A 17,334-nucleotide genomic window follows, 5' to 3' on the forward strand; every position below is an offset into this window, starting at 1 on the left:
TTCAGTCTGCCCCATCCCGTGACCTGAAATGGCCATTGGGGGCAGAAGCCAGTCCATCTAGGAAACACTCCTGGCCTGCATGGTTGTGACTGCATATGGGTCCCAAACCCCCATAATTAATGTTAAGAGCCTGTGCAGTTAAAAGAAAGTGTTGACTTTAATCTGCTAGAAATAAAAATGAAATACTGAGACTCCTGAGTTGAATTTATGGCCATTAACACACATCAGCTTTTAACCATTTGCCATGATTTCCTATCCCCCCTGCCTCTGGGTTGCAGTATGTTCACTCTTTGCATTCCCTGCCATCTAGAGTGGCTACCTATCTCCTCCTCCCATCTTCTCTCTTTCAAGATGTTGTATTGGCACTTATCAGAAGAAAAACTCTAGTAGACTTCAATTTCTTAAGAAAGCCATGGGGATGAGGACTACTGAGAAGTACTCCATAAGCTGCAGTGGTATGAAGTTCCATTATAAGGAACCTGCCTTTGGCACTAATTTAAGCCTACATGCAGATCCGTGGGTCCAATATACTTTTATATTGGCACATAGACAATGAGTGGGGAAAGTTTCGGCAGCTGAAGTTCTATTAACGACCTTTCAGCACAGCCAGGAGCAAATCCTGGCAACCCACTCTGGGAATAGCCCCCTGTGAAGAAACGAGCATTTACTTCGGGTTAAAGATGCACGAGGTTGAAATCCTTGGGTCGCCTCTTTTGCACCACACTCCATTCTCCCTGCGAAAGTGGAACCCCTGCCAGCCCTACCTCTATGCTAATCAGGCGAATGCCATTCGTTGAGGAGCCGAGGTTCCCGTCGACGTCACCGTCGAAGCCTCCAGACGGGCCACCCTGATTGGGTGAGCTGCCAGCGGTAGCTCCAAACAGCATTAGCGTGGCTGGGGCTGGATGGAACGAATCGGAGCAGGCGGCCCTTTGTTGCTGAGCCCGGCGGGCTGAGGGAGCCGCGCGTGCATCGAGAGGCGCTGCCCGGTGAGCTGCGGGGCGCGTCCCCGCGCCCTGCCTCCTGTTGCGAGAGAGGTGGCCAAGGCGGCGAGAAGTTTTGCCCGCCGGAGCGGCGGATTTGCGCACCCACCTTGCGGGAAATGCGAGCGCCCAGTAGACTCTGCCTTCCCTTGCCTGGGCTGTGTCCGGACGAGACGCCGCGCTGAGACCGCTGTCGCCGCCGCCTTGTCTGCTCGGTTGCTGCTTTTCCTCCTCCTTTCCCGGGCAGGATGGTGGACGTGGAGAGCGAAGTCCCCCCGCTTCCTCCCAGGTACCGGTTCCGAGATCTGTTGCTGGGAGATCAGGGATGGCAGAACGACGACAGGTAAGCTCGGCAGGGGAAAGGAGGATGCGCCTCTTTGGTACTTCAGGTGGGGGCTGTTCCTCGAAAAAGGGAAGATGCGCTGCTTGGTTGCCGCCTTTGCTTATGGTAGTTTAATGGGGGGGGGGGGGCACGCGTAACTGGCAGATCGTCAGGAAATGCAAAGCGGGCGTCTATACGAGTCGTTCTCACAGCTGCACCGTATAGTTAGCGAGAGGTCTAAGTGGAGACACGGTGTGCAAAAAGTGCAAACAGCCCTTCTGTGCGCAGGCGTGCGTTCGGGCACCTGTGTGTACCCATTCTCAGGCATTTCTTGTGCAGATGCAGAAACGTTGGTGTGTTCGGATTAATTAGATTAATTAGATTTATCGCCTGCTGTGCGGTTGCGGAAAGCTGTTTGCAGCTATTTACAATGGAATTTCAACTTCATCTTATTCCCCTAAAGGTTCTCACTGAAACCCCAAAACATATACTGTTTTTTTGTTTACATGCGCAAGTTGCTTTTTTAGTGCACAAGTAGTATGCATTTGCCATGTGCACACATGCATGTTGCTTTGCATAAGCATGCAAAGCCTTTGCCTACAGTGTCTTGCACAGAGCTGTGGTTGTTTTAGTGCACTCTATGACACACTGCTCATTCTTCTTATACACTTACCTCTTTCCTTTCCATCTCACTCTTGATTTCCATGCATTTGATTAGGACTCCCTGCCCATACACTTCCCCATCATTTTCATGTGTCCTGCCTCTTCTCCGTTTGTGTGCGTCTAAAGGCAGGCTGATCCCCATCAAGGATAAAAGAGTCTTCTGAGTGAGTTTAAGCATCAGCTTGTTTTATATCCCACTTAGCCTAGCTTTATGATTTGGAGGGGGAAAGGGTTCAACTGCTACCTGAAGGCCAGTGCCCTTACACAATGCTTTATCATGAGCCAAATGTCTGATATTCAGTGCTCATTCAAAGCACTGAATTGTTTATTCAGATCATGATCCACTTTTAAACAACTGGATGCTAGGTAAGTTGAATGGGAAATTGTTTCTGACTGGTCTGATGGGGAATCCAGACAATTCATGGGCACTTTGTTTTGATCAGGTTATTTGGAAATTCTAAAAAAAATAATAATTAAAGAACCTACTTTTCTAGTATCTGTTTTCTCTTTAGATTTTTTGGGTAAAGGTCTGGTTGTTGTTCACAAAATCTTCATATTGGTCTTTTAATACTAGATCCTTCTCACATGCTTTCCTGGCAGCTGGCTACTGGATCTGACTGATTTCCCCCCCTTTTTTGATCCTTCTCTTGTATTAAAAAGATGCACAGTGAATGCATTCTTACTGTGGAATCTGCTTCGGTTGATAGAAGGCTGAAAGGCTGTGTAGGGGTAAATACATAATTCAGTGATTCCCAGTTAGGTGTGTTCCTTGAAATCCATACAGAGTTCTCTGAAACTCCATGGCAGATGTCACAAGCTAGCAAGATGGATAGGTCTGCTGTCCTAATAAAACTCTGTTCATAAGAAGTATGTTTATGAAATATCAGAAGTCTTCTTTTATGCAATTACATTGTGAAACAGGGGTGTAGCTTTCCAGTCTAGGAATACTGCTAAGTTAAAAGACCAGGAATTGATCATGTTCCAGAACAAAAATGGATAGGAGGTGGTCAACCAACACTTGTCATCTTGGGGTGCTACTATGATTGCTGGAAAACATGAGTGAGGGGGTATTGGCTCCATACCTCTGAGCCTTTGCATGGCTTGACAAGCATCTGATGTGGCTAGGGTGTTGGTGTCCATGGTCTCTCTTCTGATAATTCTTGAAGATCTAACTAAGCATTGCAAGAGGCACATCGATACCCCTGTCCTGTTTCTCCTGCCCCCTTTCCTTATACTGTTTAGTCAAACTCCGTGTGTGATGTGAGATTCCCATGCTGAGCTTTGCACTGATCCTGTCTTACATAATTGGCTGTTGGGGCTGGGGTAAGTGCTTTGTGAGATGACATAATATCACCTTAAGTTTAGACCTTAAGTTCCTATTACCTTAAGGGAGCTGGAATGTCAAAGAGATAAAGGCATATTGCTTGCTTTATGCCAAAAGCCCTTTCTGCAGGAGGCCAGGGTAGTTCTCTTACCCTGAGTATTTTATGGTCAGCAAGCTGCTTTTCTTGTAAAAAGTGCACGAATGTGTCTGGCTGAATCATGAAAACTGTGAGTGGTGGAAAACAAAAATGGGGGGGGGGGTAATAATTCTATAAGTAGCTTTTGCTGATACTCCTTTAGCTGTGTTGGTCTAATGGTAGCAGTCTTGTGCAGTTTGCCAGATCTATTTATTTGATTGTGTGATCAAATAATTTCCCAGTAGCTAACATAATTCCTTTAAAGTGCCTGATGATCGCAGATGTTGGTATACTATTGAAGCAAACCACGCAAAGTATAATTTTCTTGATTTGCCTAGCCAGCATTTGAAATGACATTTACAATCAGAGATTTGGACTGTTACATTGAAATGGGGGACCTTTTATGCACTCTGGTTATGTTTACATAGCAGACATGCGCTAGTGAAATTGCAGATTCAGTAATGAAGATGTAATGTGATTTTCTTCTAGCAATTTAATATGTTTGTGAATAAACAAGGGAAATGAGCTCTCTGACCTTAACAAATGAATGTGTGGCAAAGTCATGTGTGCAACCACTCACTCAACATTGATAAATTCACACAACTCCAGACATTGATCGCTGTACAGACCTGAGAGATGATTTTTCTGTTGTTTCTACATGGTATTATAAATGTTTTTAGAAATGCATCTCAAGAATGATAACATGAAGACTGAAACATAGAAAATGCAGTATCTGCAAGCCAATGCACTGTAGTTGCTAGAGTGACAGGTTAGGATCTGGGAAGGGTGGATCCCCACTCTGCCATGAAACTCACTGGGGGGCATTGGGGTAGTCAATGTGACCTTCTTCATAGTGTTATCATGAGCGTAAATGGAGTATGTTGTTGCCCTGAACTGCTTGGAGGACATATGTGTATAGATTCTGCCCCCCAGGCCAGTCCAGGGATGAGGGGAAGAACTCTACACTGGCTCAATACATTACACAATAACTCAGAGAGGTAGGTTCTCTGAATCTAAAAACAATAGCCATCAGGGATCTCTAGACTTAATCCGTCACCAGCCTGAGATTAGAGATCCCAGAATCTCAGTTGGCACCTGGGACTTAATACATCAGCAACTCAATCTAGAGCTGTGCAGTTAATCTTACCAAGGTAGCGCCATTTGGTGAGCAGGAGACACAAGGGAAAAGGCTTGAAGTCCAGTAACCACAATGCAGACAAATTAGAAAACCAGAATAAGTTTATTCAGTAGAGAATTTAGCACAGACTCGAAGGATTTCAAAATAACAAAGGCTTATGGCTCTTGGCCCTAACTAAACATTAGAGATATACATAATTACCAACTTTAGGAATCCATAGTCCAAGATTGTCCATTGTGGTAATCCAATAGCCCCAAAGGGTTTTGGAGCAAGAAGTCCATTATTGCCAACCATGTGCTCAACTCCAAAGCAGTTCTTTGTCTCTCCCAGAGACCACATGGCAGCATAGCATCTCAGGTGAACAGACACAGAGCAACAGAGAGCATAGCAGGAGAAAGAGAGAGTTCTCTCCATAGGGTTTGACCAGATATAGGGCAATCCCAGTCCCCAAACTAGCCCTGGCCATGGGCCAATTGGAGTAGACATGGTTGGGTTGCCATGGGGACAACATCTGAATGGTCAGAGCTCTGAAGGGCACACCCGCAGTCATGTGTCCCCCCAAACTCCAACCCACCCCTCCATGTTGTACGTGACATGGGCCCTGTAGCCTTAAAGCAGGCGCCTTGAAGTCTAGCTCTTCCACTTAGAGGTGTGAAGAATGTGTGGTTATATGGCATGGCAATTGAGCTTCTCTGACCAAATGTTCAAGCCATTTGGCTTCAACAGGAAACACAACAGCAGGGTATCAGTAAGAGACATTCCAGGGGAAGACATGAAACCTTTAGAAATCAATATTTCTATACAATATGGGATAAAAATGCATTTGCTTGTGTTTCTTGTGTCAGGGACTAGAGTCTCTTGCACCAGTCTTAGAAGAACAAATCCTAGCAGACAAATGTCACTTCCCTTTGGCATTTCCTGCATGACCATCTGTCACTAGATTACTTGTTGCTAAATGCACATTAAAAACATGTCTCTGAAAGTGAGGCAAGTTCATACAGAGCTTCTACCTGTGGCGACTTTTTGTACATAAAAATCAGTTGATGTTCCAGTAACCAAATAATCAGCGTGTATGAGTGAACCAGTACTTGGCTATGGCTACACTGTTTAGCTCCAATTTGAAGACAACATGCTGATGAAATCTGTGTCCTAGTGTTGCCCCTTGACCACTCTGCCAGTTTTTTTTGTTAAGGGGAGGATCATGTATACATCAGCCTGCTTGACACTGAGTCAGAGCATTGGTCTTTCATGGTCAGTATCACCCACTCTGAGCAGCTGCAACTTTTCAGGCTTGTGGATTGATGTCTTTTTGCATCATCTGCTTCCTGATCCTTTTAACTGGAGATGCTAGAAATTCATTCTTCAAACCTGTTAAGTCAATGGCAGAGATACCATATTGAGCATCCAAGGGAATGTAATATGTTCCTGCACAGCATAAGCAGATGATACTGAATAAGCAAAGAGTACTCAAGTGGAAATGCCAGGGATTGAACCTGGGACCTGTTGCATGCAAAGCAGGTGCTTTACCCATGAGCCATGCCCTTCCTTCTCTGCTGTTGCTATTGTCTTTGACAGGGCTGGTCGCCCTTTGAACAGCTGGGGGGAGGTTAGGTCCTGGACTAAGTTTGGCACCCACATGTCACTCTTTTTCATTTTTTGGGTGATCAGTAAGTTCAGAGGTGTTAGTACTGAGAGATACTGGGAAGGAACAGGAATATTACACGTGGACCTCCAGCTGCTGGATAAGGTTTCCTTTTCCTACAGAAACATTTTGTGCCTCTTGTAGATGATGTACAAGAGCAGCAGCTGGGAACTGGCAATTCTAAGCAGGGTTACCCCTTCTAAGCCTATTCAAGTCGATGGTTTTAGAAGAGTGTAACTTGATTTAGGATTGCACTGCAAATTGCTTGGTCTGGAAAGTCTTGCTGTAGGAAAGCTTGAAAACCCCCAAAGGAGGGAGAGTGATTTAAATATTGCCTCCTTCAAGAACTGTGGTTGGTATTAATGAGAACATTTTGCTGTCTTATGTCTGAAATAATGGTTCATGATAGAGTAGCATGACTCTGTGAATTATAGTAAAAAACAAACAGAAGAGGGAAAAAGCCCTTTGGTTTTTTTCTTTTAAAGCTGAACTGATGAAGGAAAATTGTAAACGTTCAAGCTAGGATCTGTAGTTTAACTGGAGAATGAAATATGGCTCGTAGATCTGAATTGCAAAAGACTGAACCAATTAGGTAAATCACTTTTGTTTTTGCTGTGACATTACCACTTAGGCGGATGACTAGTGTGTACATATTTTCATAGAAACATTATTGCTCTTGGGGAAATTTTGGTAACATTGCCATAGAAACTGTCAGCCCTCAATGATAGGAAATATTTAATGATGAAAGATTGCATAACCCAGTGGTCCCTCAGGAAGCAGACAAGTCTTCAGCAGCTTTGTGCCCATCTTTGATTAATTTGGAGAGCGCTAATACACAAGTATGTTGTTGACATTGATAATGCCTTCCTATACCTTTCGTGCAGGATTACATGTCAGTGTGGGTTTGAATGGATAACCTCCTGCTGTTTTAACTGGGACACAACATTCATTGTCTTCTGTTTGTTCAGAACCACCCTCCGTTACCATGACCACTTCCGGTCTTCCCCTTGCTGTTGTCAGTCCTCCAAGCACCATGTATGTTGATAATACTATAGTAATTTTCTTGTTTCCTCCCTCATAATTTTTTCCTTATTATGCCAAGGGGACAAAAGGCTTGAATGTGTGGTTTGCTTGGGGGTCTGATCTTGGTTCAGCTTTCCTTTATGCTGTATGTGTGGTTGGTTGCAGTACCAGAGTGGTCCCTACAGTCTCCATACTGGTATAAGTGTTGCCAGTCAGGAGCTCTCCAATTTCACATTGTTTCTGCTTCACAAAGTACTGTTTTCTCTGACTTCCTGTTCTAGTTTTGGAAGGCACCGTTAAAATGCCAAGTAGTCAAGAAGATAGCTTCATGTGCGTGTTTTGCAGCCTTGGGTCATCCATCCTTTTGTATGGGGCATGGTAACATACACATCCCTCGGGCCAGTGGTACTCATACAGTGGGTTGGGAGCCAGATGTGGCTCTTTGACATGCCACAAGCGGCTTTTCTGAGTACTATTCCCCAATGTGCCCTCCCCCACCATATTTCAGGAAAGTGGGCCAAACCATTTCATAGTAGGGCTTGCAGTTGGCCAGTGGTCACCCCTTTGAAGCAGCTGCTGCTAGAGGGACTGGAGGATGGGGTAAGCTTTGAGCTTCCCAGAACGATGGGCCTTTGTGCCAGAGATGGAATCTGAGGGCCATCCCCATTAACAACCACCCATCCTTATCTGGAGCTTCTGTGCTCTCACCTGCTTAGCAGCTGGGAAGACTATAACCTGGCTGCAGAGACGAGAGAGTAAAACCGCCATCACGGTAACTTTTGTGTTAATATTTAAAAGCAGTCATACAGTTTATGAGAACGACGGATAATACAGGATTGGGTGGGTTCTCCTAAAAGTTGTAAGCCTACAAACTGGGATCTTTGAGAAACTGACGGGCAAATTCCCTCACTGGTCCCTGCTTTGTCCTCTGGCTTCTGACACTCACCCTCCCAGCTCCTTTCCCGACCCTTTCCTCTCATTGATACCTCCATCCATCTTTTCCCATCTATGCTGTACTCCCCCCCTTACCTCCAGCACTGGGCCCTACTCCCCCTTGCCCTATGACTGCACCCTCTTTCCTCAATCTGATGTCTGCCCCCCCTCAATGCCATTCTGCCCACTCCCTTGTCCTCCTCACCACTGCTCGGTCCATCCCCCCTTCTCTCCACCGCTCTGTTCACCCCCTTCTTCTACCTCATTGTCTGGTCATTTTGCTGCTTCAACAATAGTGGTGGCATCTCCCCCAAGTGCCCAGCTGCTTCGCTGCCTGAGCAGAGGTGGCTGCAGCTCCCCCTACCCAACCCCAGCCTTGCCACTTCATTGATGGTGACATTGTAGGTGGCTTCCCCTTAGCTCCCCTGACCCCAGCCTCGCTGCCTCAATGGGGTCTAGAGATAGTTCTCTAACCCAGCCCCCCCCCCACTGCTCCACCAGTGACTCCAAAAGAGAATTGTTTTCTGCGCAAGCAGAGACAATGCTCCTATATTTGGGGGAATTTACACCCCGTCCCCCTTTTCGTCCTGTTTTCAGATTTTTCTCCAAACTTTGGGGTGAGTGGTTTTGCCATGTTTGTAGAAAAAAAAATCTTTCTTCTGTGTAAATGGGCCTGATCTGCAGATGTAAGTATCTACAGATGGGCCTACACTCCACTATTAGATATAAGGGCTTTACAAACATTCTTTTCAGGAGAGTGTGTATGTTGTTGTTTTTAAAAGATATTTGTATGGTTTTTCACAAAAGAACGAAAACTCTGTGTAATAAACGAATATTAAAAGTAATGGTACCATAATTAAATAATTCAGATGAGTGCAGAGATGGGGATATCCTTGATGTATTCTAAGTATGTTTTGGCAGACAACATAAGCAGACTCCCTTTTAATATGGTTCTTAAAAGGATTTTGATGCGGTTACTCTTGAAGTGTTGTAAAAGCTGTATAGGGAATTAATTTCTGTTTATAAGACAGAGTGGTATATTATGGGGACATGTTATGGACTTGAGGATTTTTGTAGCAAGAAATGTCTTAACTTGCTGTAGAATTCTATCTATCTCTAGATTTTAAAAAATCATGACCTTCCTCCAAGGAACTAAGACAAGCATACATTACATTCTTCCTGCATTGCATTTTGTCCTCTTGACAAGCCTGTGAGGGGGACTGTGCTGAGAGGTGGTGAGTGGCTGAGTGGGGATTTGAACCCAGGCTTCATCCAGTGACATTACACCAACTCTTAGTGTGGGGACATTGTGACAGGGTCACTTGAAATGTATGTAGTGGTATTTGATAGCGAATTAAACAGGCACCTCCCAAACACCCCCTTAGATTCCTGCCACCTTGGGGGACCTTGTTTGGGTGGAAATAAATTTATTTCCTGAAGGAGATCTTTAGAGCGCTGAATGCCCTGAGATTTTAAATAATGACTTCGCTCAATAAATCTGTGCAGCTAATGAGGTGTCAAGAACTTTCTTGTGAGTTATACGTGATATGCCAGTGACACTTGCAGAAGAAAATACAACTTTGAGAATCTATGTTTCATTCATCCTTTTTTGTTTAATCCACCTTTTCTTATTGTCGGATGATCATTATCAGCAGGATTTAAGCCCCTATAGTTCCATTTGGGTAGACATTGGGTTGGATCCAGTGAACCCTTTCACTCCATCTCACCCAGTTCCCCTCCATGCAACAGCCCCTGTCTCATGTGACTTTTTGTACCTCCCATGATTCTTAGCATATGCTTTTTGGATGGTCAAAGGAGACACCTCCTTTTTTATCAGCGGAAAAGCTGGTTGGAGCCAACCAAAGTACTTATTTTGGCTGTTTATTCTGTTACATAAAGATAGAATCCGGTTTGGCTATTCCCTTCCCATATTGTTCTATAGATAACAAAATGAGTTTTTGATTTACAAATTCTAGTAGCTATCTTAACTTTGTTCTAAATAAGTGTCCATGTTTACCAAAACCAGAAAGACAGTCTTTGATGCTAAAAGTTTGTGTCTGAATGGCCAATCCTATTATCAATTATTTAGGGAATATCTGCCTATCATAAACTTGCTTCTATTCACGAGGTTCAGTGATGGACTGATTTCAGAGGTCTTTATACTAGTCTTTATAACAGCATGTCTCCTGAACTGCTCTGAGCTATTAAAATAATTAGACAATATATATAGTTTTCCTTTCTCATAGCCCTGTTCTTCCTTAATATTCCAGGTTAGGGGTCAAGAAGTTTGGCTTGCACTAAAATTCTATTAACCGCTGCTAATGCTAAATGAAGCTTCTTCATGCCTTGATCCCCGCCCCCCACCAAGTGAAACCTCTAGCAAGCTATGTGTGTTGGCAAGTATCTTGGTTCTTGACGCAGGGTCGGCTGAGTAGAGTGTATTTTCATGTTCTAATTGGATGAACAGTTTTAGTTTGCGTGGGACATGAGTAAAAGATTATCAAGATTTTGTGTGCAATGGACTAGATGCACTAATAAAATGTGCTGTCTTTTGCTCCAAGTCAGTGGTTAACAGAACTGAGAGCAGAACAAAATGGATTCTGAATCCTGTCGTGCCATGCTTCATGTGTGTGGCTTAATGTACCACATTGCTGAGGTACAAAAGTGGGTCATGGAATAATTTTGGGCTCTGATGCCCCTCATTTACCTGAAATCAGTTTATTCATTTGTAACTGACTAATATGTAGTGACTGCCTTATATTTGTAGATAGTAGGTAATTCAGCTCTGATGTCCAATCAGTGATAGGTTGGGAAGCACACATGCGGTGTCAGAAGTCAATTAATAGTGATTGCCTGGTGCTGTGAGTGCTAATTCACTAAGGGCTTCTGGAACCTGTTTGTTCTGTTTGTCAATACTTAACTATGGCACTATTATGAATAAGATAGACTGGAAGTTTCTGAACTGTGCTTGGGGAATCCTGAAGTTCCTTGGAAATGTATCAGGGATGAACCAGAGAGAAAATAAATAACGATAGGTAATATTCGCTGAAAGTCAGCTTGCCCACTACTGTTGATCAGGATGCTGCCATTGGAAAACATTAGGTGTGTTTTTAGATCTTGCACAGTTCAGGTGGGACAACAGCCCCCCCCCCCCGACAGATATGGCAAGCATTCCAGAGGAACTGATTGTGCCCTCCAGAACATGCCCCTAAATTCTAGAGTGATTATTCTGCCATTGTCTCCAGAAGAGTTTTCACTGCAGAGAGAGTTCCCTGAAGGTAGAAAATTGGCCCTGTGATGAGAAGCTATGGGGAAGGGAAATGTTTAGATTGATATTGAGGGGAAGGTGACACATCTTGGAGTGTCTTGAAGCTGTAAACCTTCCTGGGACATTTAGGGCCTGCATTGTACAAGATGTAAGAACTTCTGCAGAACAGGAACTGGGCCTAAATGGCAAGGATGAGTCATATAATCAGGGTCACTCTCAGCCAGGCAAATGAGTTAGAGGAGGGGCCCCCAGTATGCCACCCATGGGCACCATAGCACCTGCTGACACTTTTCCTGGTGCTCACCAGGTGTGTTTTTTTGGGGAAAGTAGGTGGGGCCAGATGAGGCTTTTGCCCAGCAGAGTTTCTGATTGGCCATTGGAGATGTGATTGGCTATCTAGATTTTTAAAAACATTGCTTTGGCAGCAGCTGCCACCTCAGCACAAAGATTTTCACTGCATGACTGAAGATAAGCTGTGTGTATGCAAATATATATATTTTAAAAGTTGTTCATTTTCAAAGGCATCCTGTTAGAGCTTCTGCATGAAATGTTGGATTTACTATTTAAATTTACTATTTACCTATGCATTACCTGACTCCATGACATTTTGTAGTTGGCTCTGCCTTCTGTGGCAACCATTTTGCGGCTTACTCTTTTATTTATTTGCAAAATTTATACCCCGCCTTTCTGTATTCAGAAGGGCCACCAAGTCAGATAATAAATTAAAAACACACAAAAAAATTACATCTTAAAATCCACTAAAACCAACAAAAATATAATTGAAACTATTAAAACCAGAGCTAATATACACATATAAAATATAAAAACAACCATTAAAACATTGGATAGGAAAGAAGGATCACTGAGGGAACACCAAATGGAACAAAAAGTTCTTCATTAATTGGTGGAAGATATCAGTAGAAGGCAACAGTTGAGTCTCCCTGTGGTGAGAGTTCCAGAGTTTTGGTGCCATGACAGAGAAGGTCCTCTTCTGAGTTGTCATCTGGTTAATCTCAGATGGAGGGGGCACCAGAAGTAGTGCCTTGGAAGATGACCACAGTGGTCAGGTAGTTTCATAAGGGAGTAGATGGTCCTTCAGGTATATTAATCTCAAACTATATAGGGCTTTAAAGGCCAACACCAGCACCTTAAAATGTGGCCAGAAATAGATTGCGAGCCAGTGTAGGCAGACCAAGACAGGAATGATATAGTTCCTATGACCCATTCCAGTCAACACCCTGGATACAGCATTCTGCACCAATTGACATTTCTGAATACTTTTTAAGGGCAGCCCCATGCAGAGTTCACTGCAGTAATCTAATCTAGATGTAACTGGGATATGTACCACAGTGACCAGATCTTTTCTGCCCATGAAAGACCACAACTAGTCAAAGCTGGTAAAAGACACTCCTGTCCACAGCTGCCACCTGCTTATCCAGCATCTCCAAACTGTGGCGCTGTTCTTTCAAGGGGAATGCAACCCCATCCAGAACAGGTGACACCTTAAATCCTGGGTCAGACCTTCTTTCACCAGTAGCCCTTCCATTTTGTTGGGATTAAGCTTCAGTTTATTAGCTCACATTCATTCCAAAAGTACCTCTGGGCATCAGTACAGGTTTGTACAGCTTTTCTGGGATAAGGTGGAAGTGCAAGGTAGAGCTGAATGTCATCCACATATTAGTGACAAACTAGTTCAAATTTCTGGGTGACCTCTTCCACCGGTTTCATGTAAATATTAAAGAGCATAAGGGACAAGATAGAAACTTGCAGGACCCCAAAGGCCAAGGGGCTGAGCAGCATCCCCCCAGCACCACCTTTTGAGACTTATCCTCTAGGTAGAACCAGAGCCACCACAAAACAGTGCCTCCCAGTCAAAGCCCAGAAAGCTGCTCAGAGGTCCAGGAGACTCAACAGAATTGCACTCTCTGTCCACTTCCTGGCGCAGGTCATCCACCAAGGCAACCAAGGCTGTTTAAGACTCATAACCAGACCTAAAACTAGATTGGAAGGGATCCAAACAATCTGCTTCATTGAGGAAAGCTAGACGTTGTTCAGCCGTTACCCATTCAGTCACATTTTAGACTGCTGGAGAGTTACTGAAATCCCCTGAGCCCAGGATACGTTTCTTCAGTAGTAATGCACCATAGCCTGTTTTAAGGCTGGGGTGAGCATCTACTCTTGCAGGGAGGCATTAACTACTTCTCAGATCCAATCAGTTAGCATCCCCCCCAATTTAGGTAGGCAGGAAAAGCAAGGGTCATAAAAGCAGGTGGTAAGCCTGAAACTTCCAGGGCTCCTGTCCACATTCGTAGATTGAATAAATTGAAAAGTATCCTAAGTAACTGGATAAGTCAGCACTTATTCCAGCAAACTGGAATGGATGTAAGAGATTTTATTTGCAAAGAGTTGAGCAAAACGGGTACAGTGGGCCATCAAGCAATCCTGCAGCCCAGATCCCAACAGGTGTCTGACCACGCAGACCACCTCTGCTAGCCTACACTGTGCAGATGCAATGGTAGGAGAAAAGTGTTGTTTCTTTGTTACCTTCACTACCACAGAGTACAGTATAAAATTAACTTTCACCCATGTTTTACTGGATTCATCCCAAGTCTTCCTCCATTGTCACCAGTGTTTCCTCTATGCTGAGTTAGTGTGAGCTAGCTCACAGTTTTTTAGCCTCTGGCTCACACATTTTTGTCTTAGCTCAGGAAGGATGGCTCCAGAGCAAACTAATTTATGCAGCAGCCAAATCGCTCGCTCACAACTTTAATGTCAGGAGCTCACAAGGTAGAATTTTTGCTCACAAGACTCCACAGTTTAGAGGGAACATTGATTGTCACTAGCCATCTCCCTTGTCTTTTCATCACCCTCAGCAAGCCCAGGGGCTTCCTGAGCTCTAACACTTGAGAGAGGGCTCCTGAAAGCAATCGTGTCAACTGCCTATGTCACGTCTTCATTCCAGACCAGAGGTTAATCAGGTTATCAACAGAAACAACAGAAAAATCCCCTAGAGCTGTCAGATCAATTTAATAGACCCTTGTCCCTGCAGTCTTGGTAGCCTTATAAATTTAAACCTGAGCAAATAGTGATCTGTCTGTGACAAAGGAACCACCCTCAGATTATTCATCCCACCAAGAACAAAATACCAGCCCAAGAGTTTGACCTGAACAATATGTAGGACCAGTTATTACCTGAGAGAGGTCTGTGGTTGTCATGGAGGCCATGAAATCCTGATCTATTCCCAACAAGAGGACCTCAGCATGAATTTTGAAGGCCCCCAGGACAGCCAGCATAGGAGTTGGCTGTACTTCCTGTGACAGCCATTTTGTGGTTGCATCTACCATCTTGTATTAGAATCCCAAAGGTGTTCAAAAAGACCTTTCGGTTACGGTAAGAACCAAGTGTTGCTTATATTAGAAATTAATTGATGGGATTCATTTCCCATAAGATGTTGTTAGATGACTATTAGATGACTACTGTTAGATGACTATTGTTGTTATCAGACAAAGCCATGGACTTCTCCACATGGTTTTTAAAATTGATTCTGGTCTTATACTGCTTTGATTTATCCCCTGATTTCTAGACACATTTTTGTGCCTTTAATTTTGACCTCTTTTCCCCCCGATTCTCTTTTTTGAGACTACTTTTGCCCCAACCTTTTCCTGGAAGCTGATTTTGAGTCACCTTTTTTCTCTTGTGTGATGTTTCTGTAAGTTTCTTTGTCCTGCCCACTGCCACTCTTCTCCAGCCTACTTTTCAATTATTGGAGTGTTCTCATAGTCAAAGTACTCTGTCTCCTCCCCCCTGCCCTGAAGACGGATAGTTTTGTTTTCAATTAAAAGTAATACAAACCTTTTATTCATATAACACTATAGCATTGTAAGATTTCACAGATTCTCTGTATTCCCATCTTTTATTTTTTAAAAAAGGTTAGCCCCTTTCTTTGCAGAGATATGCCTTTTCTTTATAGCTCCACAAAGGAAAGGGTTAGAGACTTGCTTTTTTTAAAATGAAAGCTGGAAATTCAGAGAACCCATTAAACCTGTCATCATGACGGTATTGCAATATACCAGTATTTTAGTACCATTTCTTTAAAAAAATGTAGCCATGGTATTGATACAAGCATGTGCAACAAATAAAAATGGGGTGGTGATGCTGGGACTCCCCCAATAATGAAAATCCTTATTATTGAAGGCATGTGTCGGAGAAAATAAACTGACTCCACAACTGTGAAAATGCAGAGGGAGGGCAGCCATGTGGAAGAACCATGCACAAACCAATCCCAGTGTTTGTGGATCGGCTGCCAAGACAATCAGGAGTGAGTCAAGCGCGTGGAAAAGCCCCATGTCTTGTCAGTGGCTATTAGGTTCTATTTTGACTGCTTGCAGAGTAGCAGTGTATCTCTGTCTAATAGATTTTAGAAATGAGCAATAGTGGGTTAGTTGTCACCATCATTCTTTGGTTGAGATTCCTGTTGTTTTTGACTACTGCTGAAAAGTGAATACCGATCTTCTGTTGTGGTTGCTGGAGTTCATTTCCACATTTTTATTTCTGCCCTCCCCCACAATGCCTCTTCAAGACAGAGGAAGCTTATTGTTTACCAAGTACAAAAATATAAAATGGTCCTAGAAAAAAAATATTATAGACGTCTGTTTAGGCAATAAAAAATAGAAAATGCTCTTGTAAATCACTTGGCAACAATAAAGAACCTAGAGGTATAAGTGAAACATTCCATAGGGAAAATTACAGTACTGGAGGTGCAGAAACAGTGGAAAGGTTTTGATTGTTTTGGCACGAGGGTGCCGTAAACGCAGCTGGCTTGAAGAATAGCTGTAGGCCTCGGAGGATTGTTGTTGTGATAGTTGTCTAATGGTGAAAATTGCTTTCTGTCGCTTAAATTTTCACTTGAATTATCTAAGCAAATTGGCAAGAGCTCATCGTAATTATGATGGATGCCAGTGTAGTGTTTTCCACTGGCATTTTTACCTTGGGATTTGGCACAGATTTTAACATGGGAACAGCCCTGACAATGGTAGGGTGATTGAGTTTCTAGTATTAAATCTTCCATTCAGTTTGCACAATGCTGATAACTGTGGAGCATGGAGACATAGCAGTGCATGCTTGTAAACACTTAACCACCTATGGCAAGTAAGAATTGCTTTCAGGTGACCAGGCGAGGGAGGTCTTTTGTGTGTGTGTATAACCTAGAAGAGGTTTTTGTTTTGCTCTTTTGTTTTCTCATCTTCTCTCCCTCCCAGCTACCGGAATGTCTGTGTGCCAATAACTCTTTTCATAGACTAGCAGTTACAACCTGCTGTGTATCACAGATATAATAACAGGTAACTATAGCCTGGGAAGGTGTATGAAATACTGCAAGGAACCAGGACGACAGAGAGTTGACCCAAGTTAAAACATAGCCTTGAGGCCTTCATCCTGCATTCCCTGCCACTCAACTGCAAATAATATAGTGTACCAAAGTTCATAGAATATTGACACAATATATTTTGGATGTGGAATGGTATAGTAGAGCCTGATGTCGTCAGTTATCAGAAGCTAAGCAGAGCTTGTACTTGAATGAGAGACTGCCAAGGACGGCAATGGCAAACCACTTCTGCTTAATCACTTGCCTTGAAATTCGCTTGCTGGGGTCACCATGTCAGTTGGACGTTGATAGCACTTTACACACAAACAGGGCTTTTTTGTAGAAAAAGCCCAGCAGGAACTCATTAGCATAATAGGCCACACCCAACAGCAAAACTCATTAGCATATTGGGCCACACCCTGACAGCACCGCTCATTAGCACATTAGGTCACACCCCCATGTTACCAGAAGTGTAGTCATCCAGCCGCACCCACCTTTCCCTTCTTATTCTGTTTACCTTGTTTGTTGTCAAAACCCAGG

General features: G+C 43.6%; 1 protein-coding gene across 1 annotated transcript in view; it reads left to right on the forward strand.

Moving 5' to 3' along the window:
• Positions 1-1,231: 1,231 nt before the first annotated feature.
• The window catches only part of LOC107125689 (potassium channel subfamily T member 2), a gene marked incomplete at its 3' end in the record, with an annotated part of 217,220 nt that continues 201,117 nt past the window's right edge, over positions 1,232-17,334 (forward strand). Inside the window, exon 1 of the mRNA XM_015429142.1 lies at positions 1,232-1,326. Within this exon, the coding sequence (XP_015284628.1) occupies positions 1,232-1,326 (95 nt within the window). The remainder of the gene's footprint in view (positions 1,327-17,334) is intronic.

This window comes from Gekko japonicus, unplaced genomic scaffold (assembly GCF_001447785.1).
Source record: "Gekko japonicus isolate JY-2015 unplaced genomic scaffold, Gekko_japonicus_V1.1 scaffold2303, whole genome shotgun sequence".
NCBI lineage: Eukaryota > Metazoa > Chordata > Lepidosauria > Squamata > Gekkonidae > Gekko > Gekko japonicus.